At 50.3% G+C, this 16907-nt stretch overlaps 1 protein-coding gene across 1 annotated transcript in view; it reads left to right on the top strand.

Moving 5' to 3' along the window:
* Window positions 1-16907, top strand: part of PCBP3 (poly(rC) binding protein 3) — a 41972-nt gene that overhangs the window by 7597 nt on the left and 17468 nt on the right. Inside the window, exons 2-7 of the mRNA XM_009891394.1 lie at window positions 11491-11562; window positions 11858-11881; window positions 12894-12926; window positions 13573-13689; window positions 14070-14201; window positions 14514-14642. Coding sequence (XP_009889696.1) covers window positions 11491-11562; window positions 11858-11881; window positions 12894-12926; window positions 13573-13689; window positions 14070-14201; window positions 14514-14642 — 507 coding nt within the window. The remainder of the gene's footprint in view (window positions 1-11490; window positions 11563-11857; window positions 11882-12893; window positions 12927-13572; window positions 13690-14069; window positions 14202-14513; window positions 14643-16907) is intronic.

Below are 16907 nucleotides of genomic sequence, written 5' to 3'. Positions count from 1 at the left end.
GGCCAGGTTTGGGGGCAGGAGTTGCTGTGGCCCCTTCCCCAGCAGCCCCAATTCCCAGCCAAGCAAATTCACCAATTCCCTCGCTGGTGCATTTTGCTCAGTATTTAGACCTGAGGTTGCAGAGGACGTAACACGGGGAGAAGGAGAGAGGAGAAGGCGGCTCTCCTTGATTTTAATCGGGGTTGAGGTTTAGCTGAAGTGAAAACAGATTGGGAGTGACAGTTTTGGAGCCTGCTGTCAGGGTCTGAGCATGGCGCAGTGGCGATCCACCCCCAGCCACTGAGGGCCCCCGTCTACCTCCTTGCTTGCCAAAGTCAGGGAGAGCCGCCACCGCTGAGAACAGGACGGGGGGCGTGCAGCCTGGTTCCACCGCCAGCACAGCTGCCGGACGGCTTTGTCACGCGCTGCCCCTGCATCCTCCTTCCTTGCAGTGCTTTCAGCTGGAGGCAGAGTCAGGCAGGACATGTCCACTGAGCATGGACTCACCCCCGCCTTCTCCAGCCCTGTGCAAATGGATGCTTGAAAAAGGAAGGATGGCATTAATGCTGTATCCCAACCGATCCACTCTGTCCTGACTGAGCAATGCTGGATTGCTTCTCCAGGGCAGAGAGAGACCCCAAGGGTCTCCCTTCATGTCTCCCATCAGTCTCCTGTTCCCCAAGAGCATCTCTGGCTGGAGTGAAAGTCATTGGTTTAGGCTTGTGGAGAAACGGCATAGGTAGAGCACTGGATCCAGCCCTGAGCCTGGAGGAGCTGGGATTTATGGGGCCAGGCTGGTTGTGGCTTCCCTGTCGGTCTCACTTGGTTCCCACACATTTTCCTAAGTGTGGAGGGGACCAGTCCCCAACCTTGGGGGGGAAATGGAAAGACCTGCCTGTTCCCCGATGCCTGAATCAGGAGAGGCTAGGATCTGCCCCAGATGCTTTGAGAAATTCAGTGGCATTCATAAGAGTAGCCCCAAACCCCTCACAAACCTGCACAACCTGGTATTGGGCTGCCACCTACTTTCTTTTTTTTTTATATAAAATAAATCATCAGCTAAATCAGTTGGGTTTTATAGAAACTGAGCGTGGTCAAAATGGCATGCTTCTTGTCCGTCTTGACCTGGCAGCTCCTGTTTGCTCCCCTGTGCTCCAGGTCGGTCAGTCTGTCTGTCCACTGGTGCGTGGACAGACCCCTCCAGGGCAGTCCATGTGCTGCGAGCCTTGTCCCTGTTTCCAGGGATTAGACAGAGAAATGGAGATGGGATGAGATGAAGCAGTAGATTGCTTTGCTCTCAGGATGAAGGGATTTGTGAACTGCCCCCAGATCAGTAGATTGAAAACGGAGGGAAATTATTGGGATAATGTTGCCTGCAGGATTAGAGCCAGGGCAGCCAGCAGGCTCTGGCAGGGGGGAAAGGGGTAGATTGAAAACGGAGGGAAATTATTGGGATAATGTTGCCTGCAGGATTAGAGCCAGGGCAGCCAGCAGGCTCTGGCAGAGGTGAAAGGGGGGTGGGGGGGAGGGGGGAGGCAGGGAGGAGCACAGGATGCCTGCTGCTCCAGGTTGCAGGGAGATGCTCCGGGCTGCATCCTCATCAGTAAAGGGTGTGCAGTATGATGGGTCAAGGTGGATAGAGGCATTAGGGGACAGGAGGCCACATCCCTGGTGGCTGGATCAAGAAAAATAGTGGTCGTGGGGTTTGGCGCCTGCTCTGCAGCTGTTGTGGCCATGCATGCATCCATGCAGCAGTGGCATAGAAACGGCATGGGCAAAAATCTTGTGCTGTTTAAGTCTGTTCAGCTCTTTTAGGTGAGGACTGATTTACCCCCCTTGAGGTTATGGTTAAGGCTGTGCAGTCTCTGGCATGGCAGTGGAATAAACATGCCCATTGCTTTTTGCTTTCCCAAGGCCCCAGAGGTGCTCTCTTCTTTCAGCTGGTCCCTCAGTTAAAAGGATCCCAGGAGAGTGCATGGAGGTCTTTGCAGAGCTGTGCTCTCTTGTTTCCAGGCTGCCGAAGGACAAGCTGCTTGTCCTCTGAGGTCCACACAGCTCCCCATGGTCTCTCCTCCTTTATGAGCAGCTGGTATGGACCTATGGCCATGAGCATCCTTTTTTGGGTGTCCTTTGGCCTTCTGAAAAATGGCATGTAAAAACTGGCAAATAGGGGACTGCTATCTGATTGTTTCATCTCCTGATATCTGGAGGGGTGCATTTCCAATGCTGGCTGCGCTGGCGTCCTTTGGGCAAGACAAGGGTCCTTTAGAGTCAGTGCATGGCCCTGGCAGAGCATCCCTAGGGCATCTGTTGAGGCATCTCTCGGTGTGAAGCAGCATCTCCTGGATCCTGTTTCTTAGCCTCTGACTAGGAAAAAAAAAGACTAAGTTGGGTGCATACCTGAAGCATGACTGACCCTGGGCATCACACAATGTCAAGGTTATAAGTGCAGTTGTCCAAAAGAGATGAGCTTTATTTGCTAATATGCGAATGTTCTGAAGTTTGAAACAATGATGACTGGCAGAATGACATTGTCACTGACAGCACATAGCTCTGGGGAAGCTCTTTTCCCATACCTGACCTGGATCTTCCTCATTGTGGTTTAAGCCCGTCACTCAAGTTCGTTGCCCTGTCTCCCCCCATCCCCCTGTCCTGCAGAGCCTTGGTTCCTCCAGCCCTATCCTGTGGAAGCATGTTTGCTGGCCCCATAGATCTGGGGTTGCTCTCTGCTGGGTGGATCTCGAGTGAAGACCCAACTTATAATTCTTTGTTTCCTTCTGCAGATCCTGAACTTGCAGGTTGAGTTGTTGCTCCCAGCCCTTTTTGGGTGAATGGGGAGCTGTTCCTGTTTCTGTGTGCTTAATTGCACACAGCCAAGCTCAGTACTTTGCATTGCTGAACTATGTCTTATTTTCTGCCCTTTGCCAAGCTCGTTTTAGCTTCTTGCTCTGCTGTCAAGTGGTTGGCTTCCCTGACTTGGGTAGCCTGTTTGACAGGAGTGCCACTGATAAATGTTTTGGGGGGTTTAGAGAATTTCCTAGCCATGTTCAAATTGTTTCATCAGCCCCAGGCTTCACTGGGTCTTTCAGGACAATGCCACATAGGACAGTATGAACAGCCTCATTACTGCCACCACTGTACTACCAGTTAGGGCATCTCCTCCCTCTGTGAAGGCTTGCCCCAGCGGGTGTTTATTGTCAGTGTTCACAGAAATGCTGAATGAGCTGCCCTGGCTCCCTTTATGTCACACAAGTTTCTCCCTTCTCCAGCAGCTTGGTCCAACCGCCCTCTGTGGCACTGCTAGTGGTGTTTCTTTTGTCCCACCGTATGTACAGGGGTGCAGATGTGGAGCGTGACACTGAACTATGGCACCCAGCCTCTGCAGTGCAAGGCAGTCCCGCTTCAGCTTTGCGATTCTTTTCTGCCTCTTGGTTGATGCAACAGAATCTTCCCCTCTCTGCAGTGCTGAGCCCCATGACAGGGTCCAGGCTGGGGGTGCAATGCAGTGCTGCTGGCTCTGCCTTCCTGCGGCACCTGCGCTGAGCAGAGATGGCGCCAACACTTGCTGCTCGCTGGTCCATCAGCAGCTCCTCTGGGGCCCTTGCTCCCAGTGTCTCCAAAAAATTGGACTGGGCATGGAGGGACAGCCAGTGTTTCAGGAAAAAACTTTAATGGATCATTTTTATATGTTCTTTAATCTGCTTACAGAGGAAAAAGCTGTGATTGAGGAGACAGAGTGACCTTCCTTCTCCCAGGAATGTTATTTTCTCAGCACACAGTGTCTTCAGTCCACCCAGCACTTACTAAAAGCTCACAGACATAGAATCGTGTAGGTTAGAAGGAACCTTTAAGATCATAAAGTCCAGACATCTGACCATGCTCTTGGTCACTGAGTTGTAATGGACCCAACTGAGTAGTGCAAAGAGCATTGGCTCTCATCACCTCATGGGGTGAAATTTCTGATGTACTTAAGCAGTTTGACATTCACTGAAAATGCTACTTTTATTGGCAAATTGTTCTAAAGGTAACTAGCAGGGTGAATTTGAAGTGGCTGAATTAAAGTGTGTTGTTCCCACTCACCTGCTCACCCCAGCCTTCCAAAAGCAACTTTAGTTCACTACAAAATTAAACAAATTCGGTGAAGACTCATTATTTTTTTAGCAGGGTTATCTCAGCTTGTCGAGATGGTGGTTTAACAAATTCAACTCACTGATTTTGCTCAGGGTCCCACAATCAGTGAGCCATGAAACCAGCCCAGACAGGGTTTTCTGGGTTGCACAAGGACATCTAACAGCCTGCTCCCACTAAACTGAATTTCCCTCACTGCTGTGTGTCCAGCCTCTGCTTGCAACACGGCAGAGGCTTATGTGAATGAATAGAAATTCTGCATCCTGTAGATCTCAGCAGATACATATCTCAGATACAGCTTCCTAAATTTCCCCTAAAGCTGGTAATTAGCATAAGCCTCCAAGTTTTATGTCTTCTGCAGATGTATCAGGGCAAGAGTTAGGTGCTATCATTGTTCTGGCCTGTCACGTGTGATGAAGTTACTGTGTGCAAGACCTTTATCCTGGGGTGATCAGTAGGGAAAAGCTGCAGCTTTGTTTGCTAGCTTTCACATAAAAGATTGCAATAATGGCACCGCCTTTGAGACCAAACCAGTCGTTCTCCTCAGGCCAGGTGGAGACTAAAACCATCTGACGTTTGGGGCCTGATTCTGATTTCATGCATGATTGTACATCCATGCACCAGCCATGCCAGGGTTGCACTTCTGTGGGCAGCTACTGCTGGTCTTGGTTAACTGTTGAGGTGCAGTAGGCTGCGATGAACCATACAGTGCTTAGCGGATGAGCAGGGACTCTTACTGGACATCCCTCCCTGGGTTTATAGTGTCCATGGGCTGGAGCCAGGGGTTTGTTCTACTCTTCATTGTAGAGACTTGCCAGCTTTCCTCACCATCTGGGACAGGTCTGTGATGGAGGTATGTGATACTGCATTTCTATTCCTCTTGGTTTATCAGTCAGGTCAGAAATCACTCTGAAATGCATGAAAGCCCAAAGGTAAGTGGGGTGCAGCAGAGTCAAATGATGCTGGTACAGTCGACACCCAAAGAGGGATGCACAGCCTTGCATCGGCTTCTGGGTGCACCAGATGAAGTAGAAACCCAGAAAAGCAGCAGGGAATTTCCTGGAGAGCAGGCTCAGCACAGCTTTGGGCTGGTCTGAGAGCAGAGGTGTGCATCTGGCTGGGATGTGGCTGAGCTCACCACAGTGTGACAGGGCTGGAGCTATGGGCCATTGTACCAGTTGCTCCTGAAGTCTGGCTAAGACCAATATCTAGAGCCAATATCTCTCCCTGGAGAGCCACCCAGTGTAAAGAACCAGCCCTCCTCTCTAGAGGGCAAAGGATCTGGGGAGAAAGTTGTGCTGACATGAAGGTGGTAGGAAATTATTGTTTAGAAATAGAGAAGAGCTCACAAGAGCTACAGTCAGCAAAGAGGTTGATGGCAGAAGCAGGAGTTAGAAAACCACCTGAAGCATGGAGGTAGCAAATGAAGCAGCAGGAGAGGTTGCTCTGATGGTCCTGGCACTGAATTTGTGGGCAGAGGAGCCAGCAGAGCAGAGAGGGGAAGGGAGGGAGCAGAGGGTCCAGAGGAAGGTGCATTTGCACCCCTGCAATAGTAACTGGGGTAATTGGCATAGAGGTGAACAAGACTGGAAGAGCCCTCTGGTGCACATGGGGAAGGAGGGGAAGGCAGGTTATAATTGTTTGTCAGCAGCCAGTAAGTGACATCCTGGGCCATGAGTGGAGACACCTTGCCCAGAGGAGAGCAGGGAAATGGGAGCAGGTGACCAAGAATGAAGCCTCCAGAGATGCCTGCTATGAGGGCAAGAGCAAGGATATTTGTCTCCTGTGACTCTTGGAAAGATCAAGCACAGGAGAGAAGCAGGGATATACTGCTGGTTGGTGTACCAAGATAGCACAGAGGCATCTTTTTTTCTTTCTTTCTTTTTTTTGGTTTGAGATTTCTAAAAAATTTTCACCGGAGCTGGAGAGTGAGCAGAGGAAAGGTGAATCAAAATGACTACAGTTTGTAGAAAATGGCAGCAGCTGGAAATGCAGCTTTATTGCAAAACAGCATTTGGTGTCACTCATGTAGATGGTGCTAATTGTCCTCTCACAGCTTCATCTTCTGACAGCCGAAGCCTGCCGGTGGCCGATGTGTTTCCATTTGGAGACTGGGTTTAAGGGAATGCTTGACTTTGTTTTTTTCTCCTCCCTCATTCACCCCTGTCTTGACCTGGCCAGACTTTGTTGTCATCATAATCCTGAGCTAGCTGCATCGCAGTGCTTCCCAGCCACTAAAATGCAATGCTGAAAATCGCCGGATTAGGTCTTAATGGCAGGATCAAGCTGCCGGGAGATGAGTGGGGAGAAAGCTCCTGCTTATGCAGGTGGACAGGCAGTGCTCCTTGGAAAAGCAAGCTAGAAAGCATAAAATGTCAGAAAAGCAGCTTCTTTCCTGACTCCCCCCGCTTTTCTCTACATTTAGAATGTCTTTCCATTTCAAAGGGTCAGAAAATGCTGGCCTGAGTTTTGTGAAGAGGATATTTAAAGGTCAGAGGTGTTTAAACCTCTTCTCCCTTGCAGTGGAAAATGAGGTCTTGAGTGATGGACTTTCTGGCGAAGATGTTAATCCCCAACATGAAAGTCTGCCAGACACATTAGAAATCTGGGCTGTGCCATAATGTATTGCAGTGTGCTGAAGGACACTGGCTTTCTGCTGGTGGGGATCCTGAAACACCAAAGAGCCTGGGAAGCATGTTGGATGTTTTTCAGGTTGTCATTGCCATTGAGCAACCACAAGGGTAGGGTCTCGGGGGTGGTCCTGTAGGCAGGTGGCACAGCATCCCCATACAGACTGGTGCCCCGGCCACCCTGCTCTTTACCTGCACAGGCCGGCAAAGACTCTTTGTCAACAGGGCTGCCTGCACTGACCAAAACCTGTCAAGAACGTGTGAGTTTCTGGAAGCTGACTGATGGGCAAGGGGGGAGACAGACACTTTCTTCTTTGAGTTTGTTTGGCAGTGCCTGTGAACTTTCCATCCAAACCTTTCAGGGAGTGGGCAGGTTGTGGGACATTTTTGCACTGAGTTGTCCTCTCTGTTTTCATACAGCTTGAACAAAACATTTGTCCCCCAAAACAAATACCTAGTTAAAGCCATGGAATTTCATCTCTGTAACACTGATCACAATATTCCATGGTGAGATCTACCAAAGAAACTCTACCTTGTATGTCTATCTTCTGGCAGGATTGTCTGTCCCAGAGGCACCAGGGTGCAGATAAGAGAGACCCTCCCCCTGGCATTGGGGTCTACAGGCAGTAGCCATGCTAGCACCAAAGCAAGAGGAACAGTTTTGTGATGAAGCTTTTTTATGAGTGCCTCAACCACTTGCTCCAAAATGCAGGCTGCTGCTGCTGCCATGTCCCAGGGTAGCGGGGGCTGTCTTGGGGCAGCTGCCCCCCAGTATGGCAGCAGATGCCTTGGCTGTCCGCTGGGCATTTGTAGAGGAGGCGTAGGCGGCATTTGCTGGAGCTACACCACGGGACTTGCTCATGCATGGCTAACGTGCCTGGGGAGCTCAAGTGGATTCATGGGAGAGGAAAAGGAGGAGGAGGGCTGGCATCAGCAAGCGCGGAGCCAGCGATGTCTCTCAGCCCCTGCAGGGACACCGGCGCTGCCCAATCTCAGCCGAGCCCCTGCTATCACCTGGCTGGAGGGGGCTGCAGGGATCCCAGCATCCGCTTTTCCAGCTCCCATTTGGAAACCAGGCTGGAGAACAAAGTCCAGCCTAGAGCTTGGTCTCCCTCCACCTATTCTGCTTCATGTGCCATCTCCTGTCTGGGAGATTATAATGAAATTAATTTAATACACCGTGTTCAGAATTCCCCTAATTAGAATTCCCCTAGTTGCTCAAATTTTAGGAAAGTGTTAGTATTTGTGAGGTATCAGCAAGCATAAAGGCAAGAGCACCCGCTTAGGCAATCACTCCAACCTCTGAAAAATTGGAAAGGAGAAAAATCAGAGTGTGCATGGGGAATAGGAGTCTTTCTGCTGTTCTGGGTTTCCATTTTCCTTCCTCTTCTTCTTCTCCTCCTCAGTCACTGGTGCCTGAGCTGCTTTTTCAGACACAGAAAATTCCTGATAGATTAAAAAAATTTCCCAGAATTTAGTATATTTAATCTCAAAATCAAGGGAGAGGGAAGAACCAAATTGCTCTGAGTACTGACAAAGCCTCCTCTGAGCACTGTCCCAGAAGGCTGTTGCATTTAAAAGGTCTATTTACTCTGCGACAGGATCATCCTTTGGAAGGATGTTACCCGGCTGTTTTGGGGCAGATCAACACTGAGCACCGCACTCCCCACCCTGCAGAACTCCCCCTCACTGCAGTGCAAAGACATTTGGCTGCTCGCTGCTATGTGTGGGAGCATGCTGCTCTGATCCTCTGCCTGCCCAGGCACAATGTTTGGCAGTCTTGCTTGACTCGCTGTGCAACTTCCATTTTGGGCTAAAACCAGCACTGCTGTCTCCTAATGCTGAGCCTTTGACCTCTGCAAGGCTGCACCTGCTTTGCACTGGGTTGGGCTTGGGGTCTGTATCTGCTCTATCCATCGGACTGGATGTAATGTGTCCTCAGGGCTTTCAAGTAGATGGACAAAAAAGCCATTTCAAAGCTGCTGTGAACTAGGCAGAATACGACAGTAAAGAGGAAAGGTCTGAGATGGCTCTCTCTTCAGTCAGGGAATGCTCCAAAATGCTCAAAATGGCGTTTGGGGGATAATTTTTCCCAGCCCTTTGTCCGCGAAGAATGAGGGTTGCAAAGGGAGGCACGCGCCCAGGGTAAATGCCTCGGTTCTATTGTTTCCATCATTTCCATTGAGCTTATGAACCCCCATATAAAAGACTTACCTTTCACTAGTATGATTAAGAAAAGGCCAATGTAGCTTTCCCACTCACTGGAGCATGAAGCGTGTTTAATTTAATAATGCTGATAAATCTTAAAGCCAGGAGCATTTGGCTAACACATGACCCACTTTTTCAATCAATTGGAAACATTTACATAACAGCCTGATGCAGGATTCCTCCTGTGAGAGATGTGGAGCAGGGGAAGGCAGACACCCCAGCGATAAGGACTTCACTGTAGGGCATTTGGTGAAAGCAAAAGGGCAAATTTGGCCAGTCCTTAGCTGGCAAGTTGTGACCCCCCTTCCTGGGACTGCCAGCTCTCTTGCTGCTGCAAGGATGTGCCTGGGTTTAAAGCACCTCAGCCACTCGGCTGGGCTTTGGGGTCCATCACCCTGATGGTAAAGCCCAGACTGCTCCAGGGTCCCACCTGCCTGCCAGCTCCTCGCTGTGGGGCTGGCACCCTGGGCTGTAGCTGCCCGGGCCACTGCAGTTTGGCAGCTTGGAAAAGAAAGCCCTTGGGGTGGTGTGCAGGGCAAAGATGGCTTTCAGATTCTGCCTCTGCAAGTTGCGACAGCCACTCCCTGAGGACATGTCTTTACCATCAACTGTGAACAGCCTCTACCTTCCTCTGAATCTGCTGGTAGAGGATGCTCATCACCTGAGAATGGGAGCTGCATTGACACGTACCAATCTCATAGGTGGTTGAAGTGGTGTGGTGGCTTTGTTTCTTTCACTGCAGGAGGGCTAGATTGCTCCTGGGACATCCCTGGGGGTGGCCATCCCCCTGTGTGGCAGTGGCAGCTCTTCTGTGCAGGCACTCCAGGTGCATCAGGAGCACCAGCAGCGCTGACCTCCACAAATCAGCATACTCACCGTTTTCAGTGTTGCTTCCCATGCACAGAAATCAGCACAGGGTTAACCAATACAATCAGTTATTTGTGTTCCTTTATTGTTTACCTGCAGTGGGCTCGGTCTCACAAGTTGTGTGTTGTGCTACTGTGTGTCAGCCTGTTCCCATTACTCTGGTCCCCAGCGTCATCACCTTCTTCCTCTGAAATATTCTCCTCCTCCCCACCCTTAACATCACCTTTTGGCTTGACATCTTCAACGCATTTCATTTCTTATCCTTCTTGTGAGATTTTACTTTTTTTCAATTGAAACATCCAGCGGCCTCAAGATTAGTATTTGCAAATAGGTTATAAGCAACCTCATTCCCAGTGAACTAGTCTCCTGTTAGCTCAGTAGGAACACCATCTCCCTGCTAACCACATGGGTTTTATCCATTTTGGGTTTCATAATAAACTTTTGGAAGAGGTTTTACATCTAACCCATCTCCCAGCCATGATTTGTGTGTTGTCACATGTTTATTCATCACAACTGCCTCCTTGCATTAAAGTAATACTTGAGAATGGGTTTACCCCCCATTTTTTTGGTCACATAAGTCCCTGTCTGAGCAAAAGAAAATGCCAGATGCTCATGACCAGGATGAAAAATCTCCCATCTGATACATACTGAGGGATTAAATAATGGGGGGGGAGGGGGGGGGGGGGGGGGGGGGGAATTGCTGCAAATCTCACAGCATTGCACATAGAAGGATGCTGACACATCCCTCTGAGACAAGACTGGTCTCCCCATGCAGTAGGCTGCAGAGACATTTCAAATGCCTGGTCCTCATGCAGAGGTGCTGCTAAGAAGCTGTCAGGAAAGAAAAGGAATTGTTGCCATTCTGTGGGTTTTTTTTGCCCTGCCTTCAAAACATCAGCGGTAGTTTTCCCTCTAGAGGGCACAGGAGGAAAGAGAGAGAATGGGAAGGGAAAGGAACATGACAGCACTGGGAAAAACTTGCAGAGGTTTCCATTAGATACACATAAAGCATGAATAGCTGGAAATGGTGTGTTCCTGAGATGCGGTGCCCAGCTAGGGTGCTCACGGGTCAGGATAAAAACGCAGATGTGTAGCAATCGGGACACCAGCTCCATCCTTCCTGCTCTGTGCTCCTGGAGTCAGATAGATTTTCCCTGGTTCTTGAAAAACTGGCTTTTGATTTTCTGAGTGCCCATTCATATTTGAAATGTTGAGTTTTTGTTAGCTGCTCTGCTGACTCCCTGTGCTCTTGTGTCCACGCGCTCAGCTGGGCGCAGCTGCTTTTCAGCTCACCCAGGTGTGGGCTAGCCATCTGCCTCTGCCACCTTGGATGCTTGAGTCTTTGATCCTGCAATGGCTTTTGCATAAAGCTGCCGGCAAAGCCGCAGCAGAGCTGTGGGCTGTTCCCAAGCTTGTACCCAGCGCAGTCCCTGCAGTGAGTGGCCAGCCTGATCTGCACCCACTAAGGGGCTCAGCCCATGACATCTCTCCACAGCTTCTCCAGCCACGGTTTTCCCATACCCCGCTGCTCTGCAGAGTCCATCCCATATTGAGGAACCTGACTGTTTTGAGAGAAAACCTTTCCCCTCTCTGTTCCCAGGTGATACAGCCGTGGTGCTGTCTTCTCCTGTGCCAGGGCTGACCTCCCAGCTAACGCTCGTCTCCCATCCCCTGGTAGGAAATGGAGTCAAAAGTGTCTGAAGGTGGGCTGAATGTCACCCTCACCATCCGGCTGCTGATGCATGGCAAGGTAAGGGGCTCCCGGTGAGGGGGTTTCCTCCCAGCTGCCTCTGCTCTGTTTGTGCCTGAGTCTGGCCAGCCTCATGTGCCACCTCCCCAGGCTGCCAGGAGCAGCTGTCCTCCTCGTGCTGATGGGGATGGTGACGTGGCGACATGGTGCTCCTGGCCCCTCTCGTGCCTGCCCACCACCCTGTCCTTCTTCTGGGGACAGTGTGCACCAGGTCTTTGCTTCATTATGGGGTTGGGCTGGATTGTCTTCACCTTTTGTAATGCCGATTCCTTTGCATTTGGATTCTTTTTTGTAGGAAGTTGGAAGCATCATTGGAAAGGTAAGGAGATCTTTTAAATGTGTATTTAATGCTATTGCCTGAACCATTTGCTGCTTGTGGTGTGGTAGATGCCAGCCACGTCTTCCCTGTGATATCCTTAAATGTTTCATGTGCATGAGCTTGTTGCTGCATTTATAAGGCAGAAATTATGAGACACCCACAGAGGTCTCAAAGGCCATTCCCCTGAAAAAAAAAAAAACAACCACCAAACTTACCTAGTGCTGTTTCCAGCTGCTTCACTGGGGTGATGAATAGGTGTTTATGCGCATGTTGCCCTGACATTTTAATCAAATAGCTTCATTAAGAGAGATTTAAAAATGTCATGCAGACCCATTTAAATTCTGCAACACTTGCCTCTGAGGCCACAGGACACCATTTAGTTTGTGCGTATAAGCTTCACGATGTGCTCTGCTCCATGGTGCTTGCCACAGTGGTTTGGAAAGTCCTAGCTATACAGGATTGGTTTTTTTGTGTTTTAAAAGGCAGGTTTATCATTGCAAAGATTTGCAGCATGAATATCTTTCTCCTATATGCTTGTGCCTTCTTTTTTTTCCATCAGCCTGTCCAGCCCTGGAAAGAATCACAGTTGTACCTGCATTATATCTGGATATAAAGATATTAGATTTCTCTATAGATACTAGATCAGAAACTTCTCTTTGAAGCCACTCTGAAATGACAGCTTTTCTCAGCATTGGACCAGTTTCTGAGCTTTTTCCGTGCAGTTTTCCTCCAAATGGGAAACATAGAAAGGGAGGTGGAGGCTGCAGTTGTGCATTAGTAGCTGTTCCGTCTGTCATGTAGTACAGACATGGGGAGCAGGGCTACCATGGCTTACACCCTCAGCTCTTCAGCTGACCATTGCATGGGGATGAAGGGCCAGGCATCACAGAGCTGCCCAAATGTTTGGCTATGTGTTGCCACGTATTAGAGAGATGTGTGTTTGGAAGGGTTGTTTTGAAGATGGAAATCTTGACTTTTTAGTAATAGCCTGTGTTTCTTCTTATTCTTTCAGAAAGGAGAGACCGTGAAGAAGATGCGTGAGGAGGTTAGCAACCCTGCTCTGTAGAAGGATTTGTAGAAGGAGGGTAGAGGAGTGGGAAGGACCGTTGGGCTGTCCTGCCCAGCAGCATGCAGCACAGTGGCCAGAGCTGCCCATTGCCCTGTGTGATACGTGTGGTAACTCCCAGGCTCAGGACATGCAAGCTGGCTGTGCCCAGAGCTCTTTGGTCCAGTTTTCTCCTATCACATTTAATGGAAATTTTCCAGAGGCAATAATTTGCTCTTAATGAAACACTGAAATTAAGTCGCTTCTAAGATGCTTGAGTTTTTCCAAGGTCTATGTGCCTGCAGCTACTGAGGAGTTATCAGATCAGTAAGCAACACGTCTTTTTACAAGCAATAATCCCACAAGCTGTTCTTGCCTTGATTGTGTGGGTTTGCATTGCAGCAAAAGACCCAAAGTGGATGCTTGGAAACTCACTGTGAGGGTCAAGGTAAGGCAGCACTGGAAGCACCACAGGAGGGCAGGCATGGGAGTTTTTAAGTTTAGATGAGATGTCAAGAGACAGGCACAGAGGATGATGAGGGATCAGGCTGGGACAGGACCTGATTGAGAGGAAGGCCTGCACCTCCAGCACATCTGTGTGGGTTGCTTGGCTGTGGCTATTCCAGGGCTGCCCTTCTCTTTCCAGAGCGGGGCGAGGATCAACATCTCGGAGGGAAACTGCCCCGAGCGAATCGTGACCATCACCGGCCCCACCGATGCCATCTTCAAGGCTTTTGCCATGATCGCCTACAAATTTGAGGAGGTGAGCAACATGAGCTCTTTCCTCCAGGAGGACAGAGTAAAAGGGTCAGCATCCAGACCCTTGGGTGGCCCACCAGCCAAGCAGAGCTCCAGCATGCCCACTGCTGAGGCCAGCAGTGCAGATGGGCCTGCATACTGACAGCCCATGGCACAAAGGCTTCTGGTCGTCTCTAACTAGGCAAGAACTGAGCTTCAGTGAGCTTCAGAGGTCTTGCAGTTAATTAACTGCAGGGATGCTCAGTGATGCAGCTGCAGACAGAGACCAGCCACAGTCTGGGGGACATGACCCCTCTTTTCTGGCCCAGGCCATTTGGGTTGGCCTGGATGGCAGGCATCTGGTTAGGTACCAAGGCCTGATGCGTTCTCCTCTTCCTTCCCAAGGACATAACCAACTCAATGAGCAACAGCACTGCTACCAGCAAACCTCCAGTGACACTGAGACTGGTTGTGCCAGCGAGTCAGTGTGGCTCGCTGATCGGCAAAGGAGGCTCCAAGATCAAGGAAATCAGGGAGGTAAGTCAGACTTGATTTCATTATTGCTTGTAATCACACCTCCTCAGAGCTGATCTGCGACCAAGGGGGAGCTGTCTTAGAAAGGGGGATCCATCATGCACCACGTTGCTTCCCAGGACGGTCCTGCTGATGTAGAAGCAGCATCCTATGGGACCTTGCTGGTGTGCTGCTGCGGATGCAGGCAGGGCACTGCATCTGAGCTTGCGTGGGGCAGTGCAGCTCTTGGGATGCGCGTGGCATCAGAGCTGGAGCTGACTGCAAGGAAAGGCATTCAGCTGTGGGATTTCTCCTCCTCTCTCTTTCTGTCTCCAGTCAACAGGTGCTCAGGTTCAAGTGGCAGGGGACATGCTGCCCAACTCCACAGAGCGGGCGGTGACAATCTCGGGGACACCCGATGCAATTATCCAGTGTGTCAAACAGATCTGTGTGGTGATGCTGGAGGTACAGTCTGTGACAAAGGGGGTAAAGTACATAGGGAAAAAAAACCCAGCTGGCACCACAACAGCGCTGGGAGCTGTGGAGCGTGTCTCTCGTACCCTTCACCATGTGTTGTCGGACCACTCATTTCCTGGTACCTCCTACGTTTGAAACCCACCCAGTGTATTTTCCCCACCATCTTTGTCCATTGTTTCTAGAGTCCCACACTGGAAACCTGTCTGGTCGGGTGCCCCAAAGGACATGGTTTGTGTCATGGCACAGGGCGGCTTCTGGAGAGAGGGGTGCCAGAGGAGGCCAGGCGGGCTGGGATAGCCATAGCCTGGTGTCCCAGCAGCACTGAGGGCGCTGTGGGAAGGGGATGGGGACTGCAGCCACTCCACCAATCACCTGGCCTCCGCTGCATGGGGCTTGCGGTGCCCCATGAGGACCACAGCTGGGAGGAGGAGGCCATTGCATCATCTGCGCTGTGGGACCCAGGGCTAGGAGCTCAAAACCAGGCTCCAGCAAGGCACAGTAGGACAGGTAGGTGAGGAAGAATGGCGGAGAGTAGGGATCATAGGGCACATGGATGGGTGTCCAGAGTGGGCTTTTTCTGGGAGAAATGCTGATGAACAGAGTTTGAAGATCTCTGGAGAGATACTGCTGCACTGATGGCTTATTGCCAGGGATGACTGCAGGTACGTGCCCCATGTCCACGCCTGCCACTTCAGGGGGTAAAAGCTCTAGGAGAAAACCCCTCGGGACACAGGACAGTGACACCCTCCTTTCCTGGTGCCACCCAGAGGTAGACAGGCACAGACCTATGACAGGCCAATCTGCCTTGCTGCACAGCCCCACACGACTGCCCTTTCACAATGGGGAGGAGTGTGTTTGCCACTGCAAGAGCTTCAGATGAGCGTTCCAAGGCCTGGTGGAGGTGAAGCAAAACCAAACATACTTCAATTCAGCGTCGGCATGGCTAAGGAGTTGCCATGAGCTACGTTACCCACCACTGCTGGTAGTGATGCTCAAGCAGTTACACTGCTGCCAGAGGAGTGTGATTTTAGCCACATGGTAACCCCAGGTTATTCTCTGGATTGCAGCAGAGGTGGGCCCCAAGTGATGCTTGCAGGTGTGTTACAAAGTCTTCAGTGGCTGCTGTTCTCACTGACCAAAGCAAGGCTTGCTGCCCCTCTGTATGGCTCAGCAATGGGAAAAACTCATGAGTTTTCTTGCAGTCTGGAATCTGGGAAGTCCTCTGTCTTTAACAGTTAGCAGAGATGCTCATTATAACTTTTCAGTCTTAAATTATCTTACTGCAGAAATCCTCGCTTATCCTCTCCAAAATTTGTAATGCAATAAAAGAAAAAGCAGATTTGTGATTATAGAGGCTGTGCTTTGATCGTACAGCTTTCCTGCAGACCTGTGCTTAGCAGGAAGATTTGAATATGCCACTTGGCTACAAGTGGACATCTAGAAGAATGTACCAAAAAAAAGAAGAATTTTCCATGAGATAGTGTAATTTATGTTGCCTATCTTTACATAGCAGTAACTGGGTCATTTTACTTTGGGTAGAACCAGGAGGCTTTTATCTGAAATCTCTCCTGATACTTAGAAACTTCCAAAATGTCTTTTATGGCCTGTTAGTTATGTTCAAGAGAAAACCAACAGAGATAACTTGGGTGAGAAGATTCTGTGCACTGCGCAGCAGGATACATCATTACAGCTTGATGTGCATCACTACAGCTCCTGCTCAGACCTACGCAGGTACTGGTCAGACCACAGCAGGGAAGAGCGAAATGTCCTGACCAGCTGGAGTGGGGCTGCCCCAGGTCATGCTGCCCCAGGAGGAGGGCTGGGAGTTGCATACGGGTCAGTGCCTCTGCTGCTGGCATCTGTCTGGCTGCTCACACGGACTGCTACCACCACGCAACTCTAGGATAAGATCTCTGAAAATGCTGGTTTTGCCATCTGAGAGGGGTTTCCAGCCTCTGGCTCCTCCGGAGTTCAGCACCCTGGCCAAAGTGATTGCTGCCACTTGTCCCACTAGAGGATGAGAGGTCTTGACCACAATGATGGTTGGTGCCTTGCAGCATCCGCTGAACAACCATCCATGTCCCAGCTTGGATGGCAATAGACTAAACCAAGTCCTGAAGGTGACTCTTTTCCAGCAGTGAGGAAGATGAGAGAGGGGTAAAAGACCTTAAGCATCATGCTGGGTCTCTCAGACAGGCTGCTCACTCCTCCTGATGCCCGTGCTCACAATGCCATGCCACAGCTCCTGGTGTT

Source organism: Charadrius vociferus, unplaced genomic scaffold, assembly GCF_000708025.1.
Source record: "Charadrius vociferus isolate BGI_N301 unplaced genomic scaffold, ASM70802v2 scaffold69, whole genome shotgun sequence".
Taxonomy (NCBI): domain Eukaryota; kingdom Metazoa; phylum Chordata; class Aves; order Charadriiformes; family Charadriidae; genus Charadrius; species Charadrius vociferus.
Note: the sequence above shows the minus strand (reverse complement) of the source record. Positions and strands in the feature narration are given on the sequence as shown.